At 47.8% G+C, this 19277-nt stretch overlaps 1 protein-coding gene across 2 annotated transcripts in view; it reads right to left on the bottom strand.

The window, feature by feature from the left end:
- Window positions 1–8434: 8434 nt before the first annotated feature.
- LOC147725669 (endonuclease domain-containing 1 protein-like) overlaps window positions 8435–19277 on the bottom strand; it is a 74158-nt gene continuing 63315 nt past the window's right edge. For both annotated transcript variants that reach the window (XM_086964343.1, XM_086964342.1), the window contains exon 3: window positions 8435–9402. In XM_086964343.1, the coding sequence (XP_086820469.1) occupies window positions 8800–9402 (603 nt within the window). In that variant the 3' untranslated portion in view covers window positions 8435–8799. The remainder of the gene's footprint in view (window positions 9403–19277) is intronic.

The raw sequence follows: 19277 nt of genomic DNA, 5'->3' as shown, positions 1-19277 counted from the left end.
GCAGTTCTGGTTGGACTGTTCCCATGATGCATAGGGTCAAGACTGATTTGCATATTGCTGGGTCCAAACTGGGGTGGTGATGTGAGCTATACCAATGGATTTAGGCCCAGATCTCTGTACTGGGGTCAATGTATGACATTGTTCTGCATTCTGTCCATCAACTGTTGTTTTTGCATTTGTCATCCTGAGTGAGATGGGTATGCTCAGACGTGAGTCCTGTGCTCTCCATGCCACTGGAATCAAGCTATCCTGGCTGATGAGGGCTGAGAGCCCGAAACCGGTCCCAGGATGCTTGTTTCCAGTCCAGGGAGGACCTGGCTTGGCAGTTCAGACTGGATTGTTCCCATGGGGCACAGGGTCAAGACTGATTTGCATATGGCTGGGTTCAAACTGGAATGGCATGGTGAGCAAAAAAATGATGGGTTTAGGCCCAGATCTCTGTACTGGGGTGAATGTATGACATTGTTCTGCATTCTGTCCATCAACTGTTGTTTTTGCAAGTTACTGTGGTATAAACAGTATTTTTTGTAGCGAGTGATAACCAGGATGCTGTCTTTCATACTGTGTCCTCTGTTGAATGGATGCAGAATTTGGTGCAAGTCTTGGAGCGTCTCTTGGAGCATGACCTGCAATGCTGTTTTTTCATTGGCCTGGGAGCTCTTGTGGCTGGGGCCGCCTGACGATGAGTCTGAGTCTATTCTAGGTTGAGTGTGTGGCTTAAGCTTGATGACTTCATCCGTCCAGATAAACACCTCTTCAGGTTATTCAAGGAAGCTTGTCCACAATTTGTAGGACACCCGCAGCCTGGCCGGGAACAGCAGGGAGTACTGGATTTGTAAATTCTGCAGTCGAGCTTTGTAAAGGATTGTCGACGCTGTCGGACTAGCCTCGTATCGTCCGGAAAAATTATTATAGGATGTGAGGTATAATGGAGGGTCTCCTTAAGCCTGGCTTGCTGCAGGATAACATCCCTCTCTTTATAGTTTAAGAATCTGGCAATTATTATTATATTATAAAGGTTTTTATAGCGCGCTCAATTACTAAAAAATAGTATCCTGGCGCGAATTATAGGCCTGGGGTGGGCACCGGGTGGCGGCTTCTGCAGTAGGGCCCTGTGCACATGCTCGATTATGAAGCAGGAGGACAATGCTCCAGACGGGAGCCAGTCTATCAGCCATTTAGCAAGGAAACCCTCCACATCGACCATTTCCCAACCTTCCGGAAACCCCAGAAATCAGAGGTTATTTCTGCGAGCGCACCCCTCGGCATCCTCAGCTCGTGTCTCCAGACCCTTCATAATTGACTCCAGGGTGGACACTTTCTTTTGAAGGGTAGTCACTGTATCTTCTACCGTCGACATTCTGGTTTCTGCTTCAGTTATTCATTGTACTGCATTGCGAAGATACTGCCTGAGTAACATGACATCTGAGCCAACCCTCCGATTCTGGCCTCTAGTGTTTCTCTGGACTGTGTTATATCTGCTAGTATAGCAGCATTGTCAGGCATGGTTGACATTGAGTCCCCTGGATTAGGTGCCTGTATATTTGTCCATGGTGCTTTGCGGTTGCGCTGGGGAGTTTATCCTTGGTCATGTTGTAAATATTGGAGAAGGAGCAATCCCAATGAGTAAGCCTAATTTGAGATCAATGCGGTTGGGCCAAATCAAATTGGCGGCTCGATCGTGTGGAGCCGTCAGGGCACTGCTGCTACCCCCTTAGGTCACCCGTGAGCCATCTACATCAATTGAGTGAGAGGCCTTGATTAAATGATTGTGAGTTTTAGTGGTGAATTTCAAATATCTGGCCACTTCGGGCACAGTCAACGTAGGAAGTACGCAGGCGCGGTGGCGGGGCCGATATTAGCAGCCCGGCCCCCTCTGTATACCCGAGGGCGCTGGGCATACCCACGGCTGCAACCCACCCCTACAGGTAGACACAAAAGTGGGCCGTCGTTCCACCGTGGGGAGAGGCCCAGGACCCCTTTCCTGTATCGACGCTGTCTCAGCTAGCCTCAATGTAGGGGGGCTGCCTGCCAATGTCCCCAGCCCCCTTATCTTGTTGCAGCCCGCCTCCCGTAACTAGGTGCTGGTTACGCAAGCCGGGAGCCTTGGCCCGCGCAAACACCCATCCAAGGGTGCTGCAGCTGCAGCCTGGATTTCACTCTGGCCACCTGCGCCGATATATGTCCAACCTCGAAGCTAGGTATGGCTGCCGATGTATAGGTGGAGAGCGGTGACCTGCGGTGATAACCGCGTCGCCGTCCTGGCTGCCCACTGCCCGGTTGGAGCGACGGGCTCTACCTGTCAGCGGAGGAGCCCCGAATAAGTTCTCCGAATCGGGTCTCACCTCACTCCTTGTTCATCTGTACAGACTGAGGGCAATTGCACCGCGGCCCACTATAGCTTTATTTAGATGTCAGCTGCTCGCAGCACGACTGCGGCACTCCCTGCGTCTCGGCCACCGGTTGCGTCACCTCAAGGGCATCATTTGCCAGCACCGCGGCCCTCACAGCATCTGAGTCTTGGTCGCTACAGTGCGTCATACGTTCCAATGTCCCCTCTCAGCCGTGGCAGGGTATTTTAGGCCTCAACCGCGCCTCCGCTCTGGGCTGCTTCGCCAGCTCGGGGTGCGACTCCAAGATAGTTTTTGGGGATCATAGGAGTACGGATAATACTCGCATTGGGCAGAGGTGCACTTTAGAGGGCTGATGCAGCAGGATAGACGGACTACGGGAGCTCCTTTATGGCGAGTCCACCATGTTGGACCACGTGGCCATGCCCCCTGCTTGCTTTTTTTTCTGAGTTGACACATTTGCTTCTGATCTTTTCCATTAAGGCTGCTAGGATCCCTAAACTCCAGGCTGGCCATCAGGGCTTTGAGACTGTCCCACATAGGACTGTGTTTCTCTGGGTGTCTCTCCAGCTTGGTTAACTTATTCGCCTTTCCCTCCTTATATCTGAAATGCATTACCGGCTTCAAAGCTCGCCATGTTTCCCCTTCGCCTCCTGCGCTCTGCTTATCAGTCTCCGATGACACCTCAGATTCCCGACCCCAACCACCTACAATGCATCCTGCTCAACACCCGTTCGGTCCACAGGCACGCCTTTGACCTATGGAACCTACTAGACACCATCTCTCCAGACGTCGCCTTCCTAACAGAAACATGGATGAACACCTCCTCCGCCCCAGACATCACCATCGCCATCCCTGAAGACTATAAGATCACACGCAAGGACCGTACCGGCCACACAGGAGGAATCGCTATCGTCCATAAAAAATCAATCCGCATCTCAATCGGCTCTGAACACCTTCACTTCCAGATCCACATCGATCCCAAGACCACACTCAGAGGCACCCTCCTCTACAGACCACCAGGACCCCGCGCAAAATTCAGTGAAGACATCACGGACTTCATCACTCCACACGCGCTCCCCTCCAAAGATTACATCCTTCTGGGAGACCTCAACTTTCACCTTGAAAAGTTCAACGACCGCAACACCACCACCCTCTTGGACAACCTCGCCAACCTCGGACTGAAACAACTGGTCTCTTCCCCCACCCACATCGCAGGTCACACACTCGACCCCATCTTCACCTCCAGCAATCATGTCTCCTTCAGCCACACTACGGATCTCCTCTGGACTGACCACAGCTGCGTTCACTTCACCTACAACAAGCCAAAACCCATCAACCACCTCCAACCAACTCTACAAAGAAACTGGAACAAAATCACCATCGACCAGATCTCCTCATCGCTCCTTCTAAACACCCCAGCCCACTCTTCTAACCCAGACCAAGCCGCCGCCAACTTCACCCTATGGTTATCCAACACCGCCGACACCTTAGCACCACTGAAAAAACGTCAAAGCAAACCTGGCAGCAAGAAGGCCTCATGGTTCAACGATGATCTTAAGAAGTCCAAGAAACTCTGCCGCTCCCTTGAAAAGGCCTGGAAAAAAGACCCAACCACTAACACCAAGGACGCCTTCAAAAACGCCACCCGCACACACCACCAACTAATTCGAAAGGCCAAGAAAACAGCTTTCAAGGATCGACTTGACAACAACGCCCACAACAACAAGGAACTTTTCAACATCGTCAAGGAATTTACCAATCCCTCGGCCAACTCCAACGACATCACCCCCTCTCAAGCCCTCTGCGACTCCCTAGCCTCATTCTTCCACAACAAAATTGCAGACATCCACAACAGCTTCGACAACCAACCCGGTGACCAACCCTCCCAACCATATGCTGAACATTCTCCCCCCCTGAACACCCTCAACGACTGGAACACAATCTCCACTGAAGACACCATTCGCCTGATGAACTCCATCCACTCAGGATCTCCCACAGACCCATGTCCTCACCACATCTTCAACAAAGCAGACTCCATCATAGCACCGCACCTCCGAGATGTCATCAACTGCTCCTTCAACTCCGCCACCTTCCCGGAAAGCTGGAAACACGCTGAACTCACCGCCCTTCTGAAAAAACCCACAGCGGACCCCACCGAACTCAAAAATTACCGCCCCATCTCGCTCCTTCCATTCCCGGCCAAAGTCATCGAAAAAGCTGTCAACAACCAGCTCGCCACTTTCCTCGAAGCCAACAAATCCCTCGACTCCTCACAATCTGGCTTCCGAGCAAAACACAGCACTGAGACCGCCCTCATCGCAGCAACAGACGACATTCGAACTCTACTGGACAATGGAGACACAGTCGCCCTCATCCTCCTCGACCTCTCTGCAGCCTTCGACACAGTCTGCCACAGCACCCTTTTACAACGCCTCAGAAACATCGGAATACAAGGAAAAGCACTTGAATGGATCACCTCGTTCCTCACCGGAAGAACCCAGAGAGTCCGCCTTCCACCATTCAAGTCCGAGGCCACTGAAGTCATCTGTGGCGTACCACAAGGATCCTCACTCAGTCCCACCCTCTTCAACGTATACATGAGCCCCCTCGCGGCCATCGCCCGCCAACACAACCTCAACATCATCTCCTACGCGGATGACACTCAACTGATCCTTTCTCTCACCAATGACCCCAGCACCGCCAAAACTAACCTACACGAAGGAATGAAAGAAGTTGCCGAATGGATGAAACACAGCCGTCTGAAACTGAACTCAGATAAAACAGAAGTCCTCATCTTAGGTACATCCCCCTCTGCATGGGACGACTCTTGGTGGCCGGAAGCCCTTGGAAAAGCACCCATCCCGACAGACCACGCACGGAACCTAGGCGTTATCCTGGATTCTTCACTCTCAATGAACAGACAAGTCAACGCCGTATCCTCATCCTGCTTCAACATTCTCCGCATGCTCAAAAAAACATTTCGCTGGATCCCCACCGAAACCAGAAAAACAGTCACCCATGCTCTTGTCACGAGCCGACTGGACTACGGAAACACCCTCTACGCAGGTACTACCGCTAAACTCCAACGAATCCAAAACGCCTCAGCCAGGATCATATTAGACATCCCGCGCAACGAACACATCTCTGGCCACCTGAAAGACCTCCACTGGCTACCCGTCAATAAGAGGATCACTTTCCGACTGCTAACCCACGCACACAAATCACTCTACGACATCGGGCCAGAATGCCTCAACTCACGACTGTCCTTCTACACCCCCTCCCGCCAACTACTTTCTTCCAGCCAAGCCTTCGCCACTGTACCTCGCATCAACAAGACCACCATGGGAGGCAGATCCTTCTCACACCTGGCGGCTAAAACATGGAACTCACTCCCCACTTACCTTCGCCTCACCCAGAACCACCTAGCATTCAGAAAGCAACTCAAAACGTGGATATTTGACAAGTAATCCCCCTACCCTCCCTAAGCGCCTTGAGACCCTATGGGTATGTAGTGCGCTATATAAATTCTTTGACTTGACTTGACTTGACTTGACTATTTCACTTTTGTGGACTTCACAAGTTTATAGAGCAATGTTTGGGGATGGCGGGGGTTGTCATCTACTTTTTTTGCACTGAACCTCAAAAACACTCTTAAAGAGGGAGTGATCTCAATGCGGTCTGCAGGTTTAGCCACACTCTCCAAATTTTCTTTTATTCTTATACTTTTCACTGGCCGACTTTAAGAAGTCGAGACAGGATTAAGTTCTTTTGTTTGTAGATCAAGGTTCCTTGAGTTTTTGTTAGTGTGGTTAACTTCTCTCCTCTCCCACTGATATTATGTATAGGAGGGGGGAGATAGAGCTAACTGCTGGCTCCTCCCTCCAGTCCTTGCCTCCAAATATATTTTTTATTTCTTAGTGAATACCTTTTTTTGCTCTTCCCAAATCAGCTTCTACAGATCTACAGACCCTCCTACCCCAGGCTACACTGACCATTTTCCTCTTGTTTTCCCTCATGTAGCTGGGGGTACAGGAGACTCTCTGTGTTTCACTCTGCCGCCTGACCCTGCTCATCGTGCTTAGCTCATATGGCGCCTTTCCACATTACACTCTTTCTTCTCTAGCAGGGTCCTCAGAGAGAGATGATAGCCAGCCAGTGCTGACACTTCCTGGAATTACCCAGAAGCAAATCTGTGCTGAGCCTGCCCTATCCCTGCAGAGCCTCCGCACCACCTCTGCCCGGAGACTTGCACCATTGTGCTCGCTGCAGCCATCCTGCTCCGGCAAGAGCCAACTCCGGTCAGCCATCCGAGCACCCCGACCCGCCACAAAAAGTAATCCCCAAAAAGAACCTTGGAATCATGCGGACATTTGCCCCAACACTCGAAGGTAGGAATTAAATTGTTTCCGCATGAAACATTAGAATTGCGTGATTACGACACCAAAGCAAGAGTTCTACCGGCCAGCACTCTCAGCTAGCCACAATGTTCCCCCTCACCCACAGGCTAGCCACGCCCCTAAGGTAGACTACCTGAAGTGAACAGCCAGAGAAGGGTTTCACCATCTTGATTTTTGGTGAAAAAGCGACTTCTGTGTCAGGTTAATCCCCACTCCCCACAGGAAGTGGGCAGGTAGGGGGCATTGTTGCCTTAGTGGTAGGTATACCCTTAAATTGAGTACTAAGGGGTCCTTCAACACCACATCCCTAGATTCGACTTCCAGTGAACTGAAGAGGACAAAGAAGAGCCGACACCACGAGAACCAAGGACCTTCACAGAAGCTGGCACCAAACCCTGCCGCCTTAAGAATTACAGAGCCCTGACTCATCCTGCAAGTGTGCATCCTCCGCAACTCTCATAAGACTATCAAGCACTTTGGCAACCAGCGATCATCTCCCTTGGAGTGGAGGAGCCATCTCTCTGCTTCCGCAGCCACCGACCGTATCTGCCCTGTTCATGGTGTTCCTGGCCATCGGGTCCACTGAGGAAGCATCACTTCAGGAAGAGGACTTTGTGGCTCTAGGAGAACATCCACATCTCTCAGCTGAGGTTCGAGAAGCTAGACCCTCCAGGAGCTTCCCTGCACCAATACCCTGAGTACCGGGTACATGCACCAGACAAGGCTTGCTTCTTGTCCTGCCTGACTCCACCGCCATGTAAGCCTTCTTACATGACAAGGGACATCAGGACAGAAGAGACCGCCGACTAGAGTGGTCCTACTGTCTTGTTTTCTCCCCTCTGAAGATATTCTGACAACCATGAAAGCCTTGAACTCCAGTAGCCAGGCAGCCAAGATCCTCAGCATCCAGGCTCCACAGCCCGGGTCCGAGACGTTTGCTTGTGTTCCCTTGGCCTGGGGCCTCTATGACCTGAACCCCCATTTTGGGTTCACTCTGCCCCAAGTTTCTCTTGACATTGGTGTAGTTTTTGAGGTTACCATCCTGCCCAGCACCTCTGCACCCGGACACACCAGGGCAGGTAAAGGGAAACTGCTGGTTGTATGTTGGCCCCTGGCCCCCTGGCACCTCAAGGTCCAAAGGGCATCTCCGGATTTGGTTTACAAGTGCCTGCTTGCTATGTGTGTTTTTCTCCCATACGATAACATTGTAGTGTTCGAGGCTCATGCCTCAAAAACATTATTCGAGTTATTGTGCCATTTTCATCAAAAATAGATATCTTTGCAAGTACTTGAGTTAGACTAAAGATCTTGTGTCTTTGATTTCTTATTAAGTGTGTGAGCCACTTACTGAATGTGTGTACAACAAATGCTTAACACTCCTCTCTGCTAAGCCTGAGCTGCTCGTCCACACTAAGGTAAGCCCTGTAAACCAATAAGGGTCGTCTGGAATGTGTGCATGGTGTGCCCTTTTATTGGCATCACTACATAAAAAGCCAGCTTTTTATACTTTCAGTTACCATCGCTTACAGGGTGAAGCCCCGTTCCTCTGCTGTGTTTTTTTGTTGGTAATCTCGCTACAGATGGTGTATATTTGCCACCGTTATTTTATTCAAGGAGCTGTTTTGGCATCACAGGTGAAATCACGATCACAATTTTAAATTCAGTCAATGATGAGAGGTTTGATAAGTTTGAAAAACTTTATTCTCAATAAGAGATTAGTACATTTATTTGTATTCAAATAATCAATAAATCTGTAGTAAATTTACAGAAATCTCATAACTCGTCATAATTAGAAGAAATAGTCAAATAATGAATATTTCTAAGCATGTCACATTAAGGTCAAGCTTTCTAGATCGCAGGATGCAGATTTCAGCAACATTCAGTTCACTTTAGTTGAAGAGACGTGTATTTAAGAATTTCTATGGCAGGAACTAATATCTACGACTGCTTAATGCAGGTTGTACACTTTAAATGTGTGTCATTTCAGCTCTACATTTTATGTTATTTGTTGCACATTTAGCTGCTAATCTAAATAATTAGCATTTTAATTACAGGACTTTATCGGTAGCATTTATTGGCAACAGGCTATTTTCATCTTCAGGCTCAAAGTAATTGGACAAAGTGTTTATGGGGCAATTCTCATGGAACAAGCTGACTTCTTGGTTTGTGTATGTGCCTATTTCTGCCTGTAATTGCCCTATAGTGATTGGGTCTACTGTGCCTGTCTTAACATTGTTAGCAATGACGGCCCAGGATTTCACCCCATTCTTTGTGGTAATACAGCAGGCGGCAGCCCAGATCCTGCTGGGGACATTAACCCGTCCATTCGATGTCGTTGTCTTCCCAGGGATGACTCCTACTATGGCGAAAGTCTTTTGGCAATTGTTAGTGTTTTTCTTCATTGTGGCGTCTTCATACTCTTTCCATCGGTGCTGGTTGAGTGTACTGTCCTGTGGCACAATGTTGGTCAAGGTGCAGGTGGACTCGGAGGCGTGTCCATCTTTATGGTGTGAAGTTGGGTTGAGGTGTCCTCGGTCATAACCTGAGTCTTTGTAATCAGCGTCAACAGCCTGGCTAGCCGCAAGCTTGGTTTTATCAATTTCCGTGAGGACATGGTCTTCCATTTCCTTGCTGTACTTGGGGTCCACAAGCTGTAAAATATAGAATGGGGCAAGTGGTCAGAAGTCTTCTCAGATCACTCTTATTTTACATTTTACCAGCTATACACTTAGGGGCAGATTTACAAGCCCCTTGTGCCACTTTTGCGTCACTTTTCCCATGGTAAAAGTGACACAAAAGTGGCGCAAGGGGTTTGTAAATCTGCCCCTTATTATTTTTTGTGAAAAAGAGATCATATGTACAGGCAGTTGTGTGCTTTTCTTTCACATAAAGCATTTGGCAGCTAAGCAGTGAAGCAGGGGACCAGTTGGTGCCTAAACCTGAAATGCTGTTTCCTCCAATGATTACATTTCATACTTGGAGATACTTCCAACTCAGTTCCCTGATTGCACCTGGGCAACCTTGCAGGGCCGGCCTTAGGCATGTGCAAGCTGTGCACCTGCACAGGGCCACCAAACCCCAGGGGCCACCACACCAATATATATCCTTAATATATTTATCCTCTGAGGATGGATACATGTTTGTGTGGCGGCCCCTGGCAGGGATTTGGCGGCCTCTGGCTCTGGTTCCACTTCTAAACACCCTGACCCCCCCTCCCCCCCTCTTTACTGGCCTCCGCGCTCTGCCCCACCCGGACCCCCTCTTCCGGGGCCCCCTACCTACGCTCCCTGCCCAGGGCCACCATGACCCTAGAGCCGCCCCTGAACCTTGCTTCATAAAAGGGCAGTTGTGTTTAAATGTAAATGTATTTGAGCTTATATAGCGCACAGCTACCCACAGTGGGTTTCCCGGCGCTTGCTTATGGAACCCGTCCTGATATTCCCCTGTGAGATAGCCCCGGCAGAGTATCCACAAGGTGAAAGCCAGGCATCCCGCCGCGAGGGGCCGTTGTGGAGATTAAGCAAGCTATTGCCCAGAGTCGCAGAGTGTGAACCCGTGAGTCAAGAAGGCACCGGAGCGAGAATTATCGAGTCCGTGGAATATTTTGAGCCCAAGACCTGCCGAGGCGGGGAATTGAACCCTGGTCCAGGGCCGATCTCAGCTTCCGGGTCTGCCGCCTCTAACCCCTGAGCCACACTTCTCCACTATATATATTATACTCATTGTTTCAAATATGACACAAACCGTATCTTGGAGCAATAAGATGGTTTTATATAGAAGTGCTGTTACATGAAATGTCCTTCTAGTGACCACAGAGAGCCAGTGGTGTGTGCTGATGCTGGTGAGAGACGTGACGTCTTTGCCACCCTCTGCACCTACTACTCCATGTCCTTGAGAAGGGGCAAAAGGCAACGGTGTCAGAGTGTACGTTGTAATGAGGAAATGCCCCTATGAAAGCGGGAGGGCGATGAGGAGCAAAGGTGGCACAACACGCCAGGCAACATAGAGAGTTGCGGACACTGCTTTATCAACTGGTCACCTAGAGATGGTTCAACAAAAACAACTAGAACCCTTCAATTAAGAGCCTATTGAGCAAAATACTCTCTGTAGCTTTTATGTCAGAATATTGTTAGCTAAATATTGTTTAAGAGAAATGTTGTTTACAAAAATATAATACCCCAATGGGTGTAGATTTTTGTCTTATGAATTCCGATGGCACATTATTTTTTAAACACATTTCGGACATTGAATTTTTGTGACAATAGTCTGCTACTATATCCTTTACAGCCAATCAATAAATCAATCAATCAGGTGCTTTAAAGCTTGCTACTCACCCGTGAAGGCCTCAAGGCACTGGGGGTGGGGTGAGAGGGGGTGGAGCTCGGGTTCACCCGAAGACCCAGATCTTAAGGCTCTTCCTGAAGGTGTGCAGAGTGGGGAAGCGTCTGATGGTGACTGAGAGCTCGCTCTGGGCTTTGGCCACGATGTAGGAGAAGGCTCTTCCACCCACTCTGATTCTGCGAATGGGCTGGGTTTCTGCTAGGGCGAGGTCGGCTGAGCGTAGGTTCCTTTTGGGTACGTGGAAGGAGACTCTTTCATTGAGGTATTTGGGTCCGGTGTTGTGGAGGGATTTGTAGGCATGAGTGAGTAGCTTGAAGGTTACTCTCTTCTCGACGGGGAGCCAGTGTAGGTCTTGCAGGAGTTGACTGATGTGCTTATGTCGTGGGATGCTGAGGACAATTCTGCTTGTGGTGTTCTGGATGGTCTGGAGTTTGCGTAGCAGGGATTTGTTGATTACCGCAAAGAGGGCATTTCTGTAGTTCAGTCTGCTTGTTATGAGTGTTTGGGTGATGGTCTTCCTCGCTTCGAGGGATCCACTTAAATTTCTTGCGGAAGATGCTGAGGGTGTTGAAGCAGGTGGAGGTGACGATGTTGATCTGTCGGGTCATGATGAGGGTGTAGTCGAGTATGCTGCTGAGGTTCCGCCCATGGTCCAGGAGCTGATGGGGTGGGCCCAATCATGAGGGCCTCTGTCTGCTCTGAGTTGATTTTCCGACAGCTGCTGCTCATGCAAGCTGCAACGTCTTTCATTCCTTCTTGGAAGAGAAGTCTGATGGTTTTGGGGTCCTGCATGAGGGAGAGGATGAGCTAGGTGTCATCGGTTTAGGATACAATGCTGAGTCTATGCTGTCTGACGATGGCGGCGAGGGAGGACAGGTCGGTGTTGAAGAGCGTGGGGTGAGCGATAATCCTTGTGGCACTCCAGAGTTGATCTCTGTGGGTTCCGAGAGGAATGGAGGGGGTCTGATCCTTTTGGTTCTGCCAGCGAGGAAGGGGTGAAGCCAGTCGAGGGCAGTTCTCTGTATTCCAGCATCATGGAGTCTGGCTGCGTAGAGTGCGGTGTGCGACGGTGTCGAGGGCTGCAGAGAGGTCGAGTAGGATGAGGGCTGAGGTGTGGCTTTGGACTAGGAGCATGGAGCTGTCGTCTGTTGTGCCAAATAGGTCAGTCTCGGTGCTGTGGTTGCTGCGGAATCCGGATTGGGAGGGGTCGAAGATGAAGTTCTCTTTGATGAAGTTTGTTAGCTGGGTGTTGGCGATCTTCTCAGTGACTTTGGCTGCGTAGGGAAGGAGGGAGATGGGTCAGTAGTTCTTCAGGTCTGTCCGGTCTGCAGAGGGTTTCTTGAGATGGGGCTTGACTTCTGCGCGTTTCCAGTCCTCGGGAAAAAGCCAGATTCGAAGGAGGCATTGATGGTGTGTCATAGCTCGGGCACTATGGTGGCGGCAGCTCTGTGGAAGATGTGCGGGGGGCAAGGTCAGTGGGGGCTCCTGATTAAGTGTTCTTAATGGTCTTGGTGGTACCGGGATCCAGGCGGTGATGGTGGGCTGGCTGTTGTCACTGGAGGGAAGGGTGGTTTCTGGAGTCTGCTCGCTGAAGTTGTCATAGAGTGCCTTTATTTTCAGATGGAAGTAGGTGCCAAGCTTTTTGCAGAGGTCCTTGGAGGGAGTGATGTCTGAGGCTTCGCTGAGGGGGTTTGGTGAATTGCAGGAAGATGTTGAAGAGTTCCATTGAGTTGCTGGAGTTGGTGAGGATTTTGTTCCAGATGAAGGCCTTCTTTGTGGATCTTATGAGTTGGATGTATTCTGTCAAAGCATTCTTGTAGGTGGTCAGGAATTCTGAGGTTTAGCTGTTTCTCCATTGTTTTTCGAGTCATCTGCAATAGCGTCTGGCTCCTTGGAGGTCAGAGGTGAACCAGGTGGCCTTCATGGGCATTGTCTGTCGGTGGTGCGGAGTGGTGTGAGCTTATCTGCGCAGTGGTGATCCAGCGGTGTAGTTCCTTGGCTGCAGAGTAGGTGTCGGTCGAGGAAGGGGGTAGGATTGTGGATGAGGGTGAAGTTGAGGTGCTCCTCTGTGACCTCCAGTCAGTACAACATGATCATTTTACCTCTAATATGAAGACTACAACCTTGAAAGTTTACACATGTTTTAAGCCCTGTGCTGAGATCCCTGCTGTAGCTCCTGCTTGATGTCTGCTCTGCCTTCACGATATCTGCGTACGTTACAAAGCTGTGCTCCAGCAACCTCGGGGCTACTTGAAAAACACAGGTGCATTCACATGTGGTATTCCTTCTGTGTTCAGAAAGACATTCTAGGCTGCAGATTGCAAATACCAGAAAACACGAACTGAATCATTTCTCTCTTAGAAATTTTGAAACTGTCTTAATTTCAGTCTGAGATTAGCAACAAATATCACATAATATTCCCCTTCAGAAAATATTCAAGGCGCCATCATTGTCTATGGAGTTTTATTTAAAATGCATTGATTTGAAGGAAAAAAGAGAAAACATTTTTTTCAGGCTACAACTGTCCCACACTGCTGACATGCCAATGAACAGGAAGCTACGTTTTAGCGCTCGGCTCTAGGCAGCGTGCATGCGCTGTCTCAAAAAGAGACATGTTGTATCTCCTCTGTGGGCTTCAGCCCACCCATAGGCTTCCGATTTGCTGACTCCATTTCGCTCAATTATTCGTTATCCTCATTTGTCCATTGCATGCATACGTCATGGCTGTTCTAGAGTTTATCCCTCCCCAAGTGCAGCAACCAACTACTCCTAAACATATGCAGCAGCCATTTTAGGGCATTGTTTCGGGACAATTTTTTTTATTTCTTTAAGAGACTTTTTCACAAGCGCTGCTGTTTTGATTTTTTTTACTCGCATCATTCTCAGTTGCAACTGTTGAGTGATCCACCGCGGTTTGTTTTTCCTTTCTGTTTTCACAGGTGAGTTGGGGGTTCAAACAGGCCCTAGTTCTTTGTTTTGGAGCACTCCATACAGTGCTTTCGTTTTCAGTTCATGCAATTTGTCCTCCGTCTCTTTTTCTTTTTTTAATGAAGTTTTATGTAACAAGAATACCAACCGAATGAATTATTAGAGCGCTTTACGTGAGCACCAGTCATTTTACACAAGGACACTTTCGATTTTGTAGGAACAGAAAGATTAAGGGATATGCCCAACATCACAGGATATTGTGCCGATGCTAAAACTCTAACCCAGTTTCCCAGCTCCATAGTCGGCAGCTCTGGCCATATCATCATATCCTCTCCTCCTGACCCTCCAACTCCCAGGGCTGTTCGCATTTTTTTTAAACGTTTAAAGACTATCACTTTGATCAAGTACCTCTCAGTGGTGTGCCATAATGTGCCATATTAATATCTAAGTTTACAAATGTTAAAGAGATACATTCTTCGAGTATTTGATAAACCCTATGGGTTGCATTATCTACATTGCAAACCCTTTCAGAGCTTTGAGCGGGTGTTGGCTTGCCCATCTCTAACCATGGTAGCTACAGCTCTTGCAGTTTAGAGCCCCAATCTCAGCTGTCACTGGAATTTTATAGGGCAATAGAAGGCACGGGCATCTATTTCTCCATTGGGTACGGCAGAGCAAGCGTGATCTGGAGTAATTAGCCACCGGATCTGAACTCAGGAGCTGGGAGTTAGTGCTTCGGCAAGCATCATTGAGTGCGACACTGAGCATTAATATGCAAGATTTTGAGGAATTCTTTTCCCTCTGGATATGTTTACCATCAGCAGGCAGCAAAGCAGCTGACTGGCCTGCCTATTACATGGGCTGACGGCACTTGATACAAGCCTTATTTATTTATTTGACTTATAAATTCATCTTGGCTTCCCTAGATGGCCTGCTGTAAGGGTTGCCAAGCAATGCTTGCACCTGTCTTTGTCAAACTTGACACTCTGACGTTTTGGGCTTTGTGTGGGCTCTTGTTAAGTGGTTAGATGGCTTCAAAGCAGTAAGTTAAATGAGCCCTGAGAAGCAGACATATGCACCCCATCTTGCCCCATCTTCATTGCTTGAAAGTTGCTGTTTCAGGCTCTTTCTCCTGCAGTCGCTTGCTCCCTCCTGTGTCTTCACATCTGCTTGTCCCTTATCTCTCCCACCATCATGGGGTGTTGTTTGCTACTGCCCTCCTGCAGCCTGTCGTATTGCTTAAAACTGCAATTAGCCGTTTTCCCCCTAATTGTCAGCCAACTGGTGGGACACAGTTCCAGGTTTGTTTTAATAATCTACCACATGAACTGCTGCAAAACAGTATGAAAGTGTGTATTGTAATTTAAAAAATGCTATAGTTATATCAACAAAAACTGCAACTGGAAGGAATTCCAGTAATAAGCACACACGTTTTGGACACCGATGGTCAATTTTATGGAATGTATGGCCTTTTCAAAATGTTTTTCAACTTCACATAATTTCACTCTACTCAATACAAACTAAATACACCCCCACATAAAACCACTCAATGCCACATAGCAACAATCTACATAAATACACTCCACACCATGCAGCATATTTCCTCTTAACATATTTTCACACAGTTCCACACCACATAATTGAACTTCACACATCTCCATTCCACACCACATAATTCCACAACAAACTACATAATTCCATTCCAAAATACAATTCCACTCTACACTACATACATCCAATCCACACTACAGAACTCCACATCATGTCACAATATTCAACATTACACCACTTAATTGCACTCCATTACATGCCATTCCACAGCACACAATACCACTCCACAAAATCACACTCCATAACACATACTACCACTCCACATAATTGTAGTACACTTAATATCACATCATTACTATCCACATATTTCCACTGCAGAAAATACCACATAATTCCACTACATATAACTCCACTCAATACCACACAATTCCACGCCTCACAATTCCACAACAAACAATTCAAATCCAATACACATAGTTCCACTTCATCCCACTTACATCCATAAACATAACACATTGCTGAAAGACATTGTCATTGACAACTCTAATGACTCTCAGATTGCCGAGACCTATTGGCTTTGCAACTGCTTGTTTGGTCTGACTGTAAGGTATAGGGTGCACAGAGTCCAGTGGATCCCCAGAGGCTTTACAGGAGCTAAAGTAGATAATAAGGCACTCTTTTGTGGTTGCGTGGGTGAGCAGTTAGTCTTATCAGATGGCTGTGTTAAACATTTGTTCTATACACTCAGGCAAGAAATGATTACACACACTTAATGACTAAATCCAAGAACAAATATTTTGTAAAAAATATGACTTTGTTAATTTTATTACTAGAACCAAAAAGGCTTTTTTGCAGGTAAGTACAGTTTTTAAACTGGCAATACTCCTAAATACAGTAAATCAATACTTAGTGCAGGATTTCAGTTCAGTAGTTACATACAGTCTTTAAAAACAGCAGTACAGTTCAAGAAAAATACACACTTAGTGCAATGGTTCAAATGAGCAATGTTATTCTATGAGAGGAAAACAGAAATGCAATTTCATAGGTAAGTACTTCACTCACAAAGCCAATCTTCAGGGTTTAGGTCAACACAGGGCAAGGTTCAAGTGAGCACCAAGACTGCACCACCGGTTGACTGGTGTGGAGCAGCCGAAAAAGAAGTCTATTGTAGTCGGAGATGCCCAGAGAAATGGAGCAAGTGGATGGAATACAGGGGGATCTGAAATGGTACATGATACAAATAAAGTAAGGCATGCAGTTAATTGCTAGCCCAAACAGCCCAAACATGGACGACCCGAAATATCTATCCGGGTGGGGGGGGGAAAGGGTCATGAGAACACCGGGGATGACGGGAAGCTAACTCTTTTTGAATTTCTACATGTTATAACTGCTACAGTTGATTGATGATGTATGTAATGCATCTGCAAGGTCAATAAAAAGATTTTTTTAAAATACTGCACCACTAGCGGCACTGAGGCAGCTGGGTACAGAGTTCGGATTCGGACTCGGGTGCCCAGTGTTAACCAATGGAAACAGGGTGCACTCGAAGCCGTGCCAAGTACAGGTATGTAAAGCAGTTTTGGAGGGCAGCCTCCGGGGTCAGGACAAGCACTGGGGAGGCCACGAGGTAGCACCAAACACACACCTTCAGTGGCATAGAGGCAGCCAGGTACGGATATTTAACACTAGTACGACTGTAGGATTCCTTTTCATGCAACATTTAAATAAGTATGTAAAAGTTACATTTGTTTTACTCTGGTCTTAAAATGTGTGTTGTTCTTTCTTGTTTTAATCTGCACTGGTTTTAATGAACTATGCAAAGAAACTGATTTTGCTGAGAGGGACATGATCTGGACAGGGGATTTCAACCTCTTCTGGTGAGGTCTTCAGGACATAGTTCAAGCTCCAGTCCTCCCTGGCATAGATGGAGACAGGACCCCGCTCAGCGGCATCCCAGGGACCACTCGCTCCCCTGAGTTGTATCCTTAAAGCAGCAGGGCGGCTCAGCAAGGGGCTGAAGGAATCCCACCATGTCACCCTTGTGCTAGAGGGTCTTCACCGGCTCTCCTCGCAAGCTTGGGTTTCTTTAACATTTGCTGCAAGACCCTCTGCACCAAGCCCCCTCTCTGCCAAGCTAACAAAAACTGGAGGCGCACACCAGACGAGGAGCTCAGACGGTGCCAGATGTGATGGTGCAGGATCTGTAATGAGGCCCGGCCGCTGTACAATGCCCCATTATTAGCTAACTAGATGCACACTTCAGAAACACCAGCCATACGTGGCACTCTGGTCAGATTGTACACAGGGAGAGGCTTGCTTAAATGCTTTCTTGAAATGTCTTTGGAACCTGTTAACTGTCTTGGGGTTGAGGGACATGTATATCCATAATGGAGAGGCTTTCCAGAACATGTGCCTTGGAAATGCAGAGACTAGGATCCCCTCACTCAGCCTCCTTTGACAAATGGCACGTTTTTTCTCTTATTACATTCACATCGACCCCAGGTATGCAAGACTCGTTTCAATATGGAGTGAACAGTTTTCCATATATTTAAGGTCGCGATCGTATACGCAATAGCAAGAAAGCCATGTTGCTGTGGATAAGGTAGCCCAATATGCTGTCATAGCTGCAAGGAGTTCTACCCAGTAGGGTCTTATGGGTTGGCAGTACAACCATATATGCTTAAATTATCCATAGGTTAAGGTGATAATGCTCCTTGACCATGCCACTGATTTCATGAATTTCTTTAAGAGAGTTAGTTCTCTCATTATGTTATGTGTATTTGTAAAGTGCACAATCACCTGTGATGGTCTCAAGGCACCTCCTCTAACCATGGTGTGCGTGCATCACTTAGTGTGTTATATGTGTGTTATATGCATGTAGTGGAACAGCTTCTCCTCTACCACCCTATAATATATCTTACAGGCTTCCAAGGACCCTTTTACCCTTTTAAACAGGTCAGACATCATGAGACCACATCCTATCATCCATCAGACCTAGCTGGAGCTCATGAAAGAATGATCATTAAAATGAACTAGAGGGGGCGTGGCTTGGCGCCTGACGGGAATGGCGGCGCCTTGGTGAGGCTCTTCGGGGACTTCTGGCGGCTTCACGTTTCCAGCTGCACTTCGGCGCCACGACCATTATATTTCGACATCGGAACACCTCCTCCTCATTCTGCAATGCCTGCGGATGCATTTCACGGCGCAGGGGTGCCTTTTTGGATGCCGTGAGTTTACATTCTTACCGTCGTAGTATCGCGACCGCCATTTTGTTTTTTCCGCGAGCGCTGAGGTGCCGATTTTTGTTGCTTTTTTGTGGAACTGTGGCTCCCTATTATTCCTTGAAGAAATGTGACTTATGATGCTGTTCATTTAATGCTGCAGGCTTGTTTTTTGACATGTTTTTGCACCTCTGAGCCTATTACATGCCATCTGGATCATTGGAAGACTATCTCACAGGCTTTGATCACGCCAGCCATTTTGTGGGTTGATTTTCACCGATATACTGGCTCCTTTTCCTCCTTGACCTTAGAGTGACGTGCCCTTAAACATATTTTCTTGACCTGAATATCTCATGAATGACTATTTTTGCATGCTTTATTTAAATATTTTTTACTGAGGAAGCTTTTACAAGGACCTCTCTGTAGCAACCATTGTGAATGGTCCTGTGAACTCATCTCTAGTGCGCACTGAAGCACGACAATCA

This window comes from Lissotriton vulgaris, chromosome 3_2, assembly GCF_964263255.1.
Source record: "Lissotriton vulgaris chromosome 3_2, aLisVul1.2, whole genome shotgun sequence".
NCBI classification, from domain to species: Eukaryota; Metazoa; Chordata; class Amphibia; order Caudata; family Salamandridae; genus Lissotriton; species Lissotriton vulgaris.
Note: the sequence above shows the minus strand (reverse complement) of the source record. Positions and strands in the feature narration are given on the sequence as shown.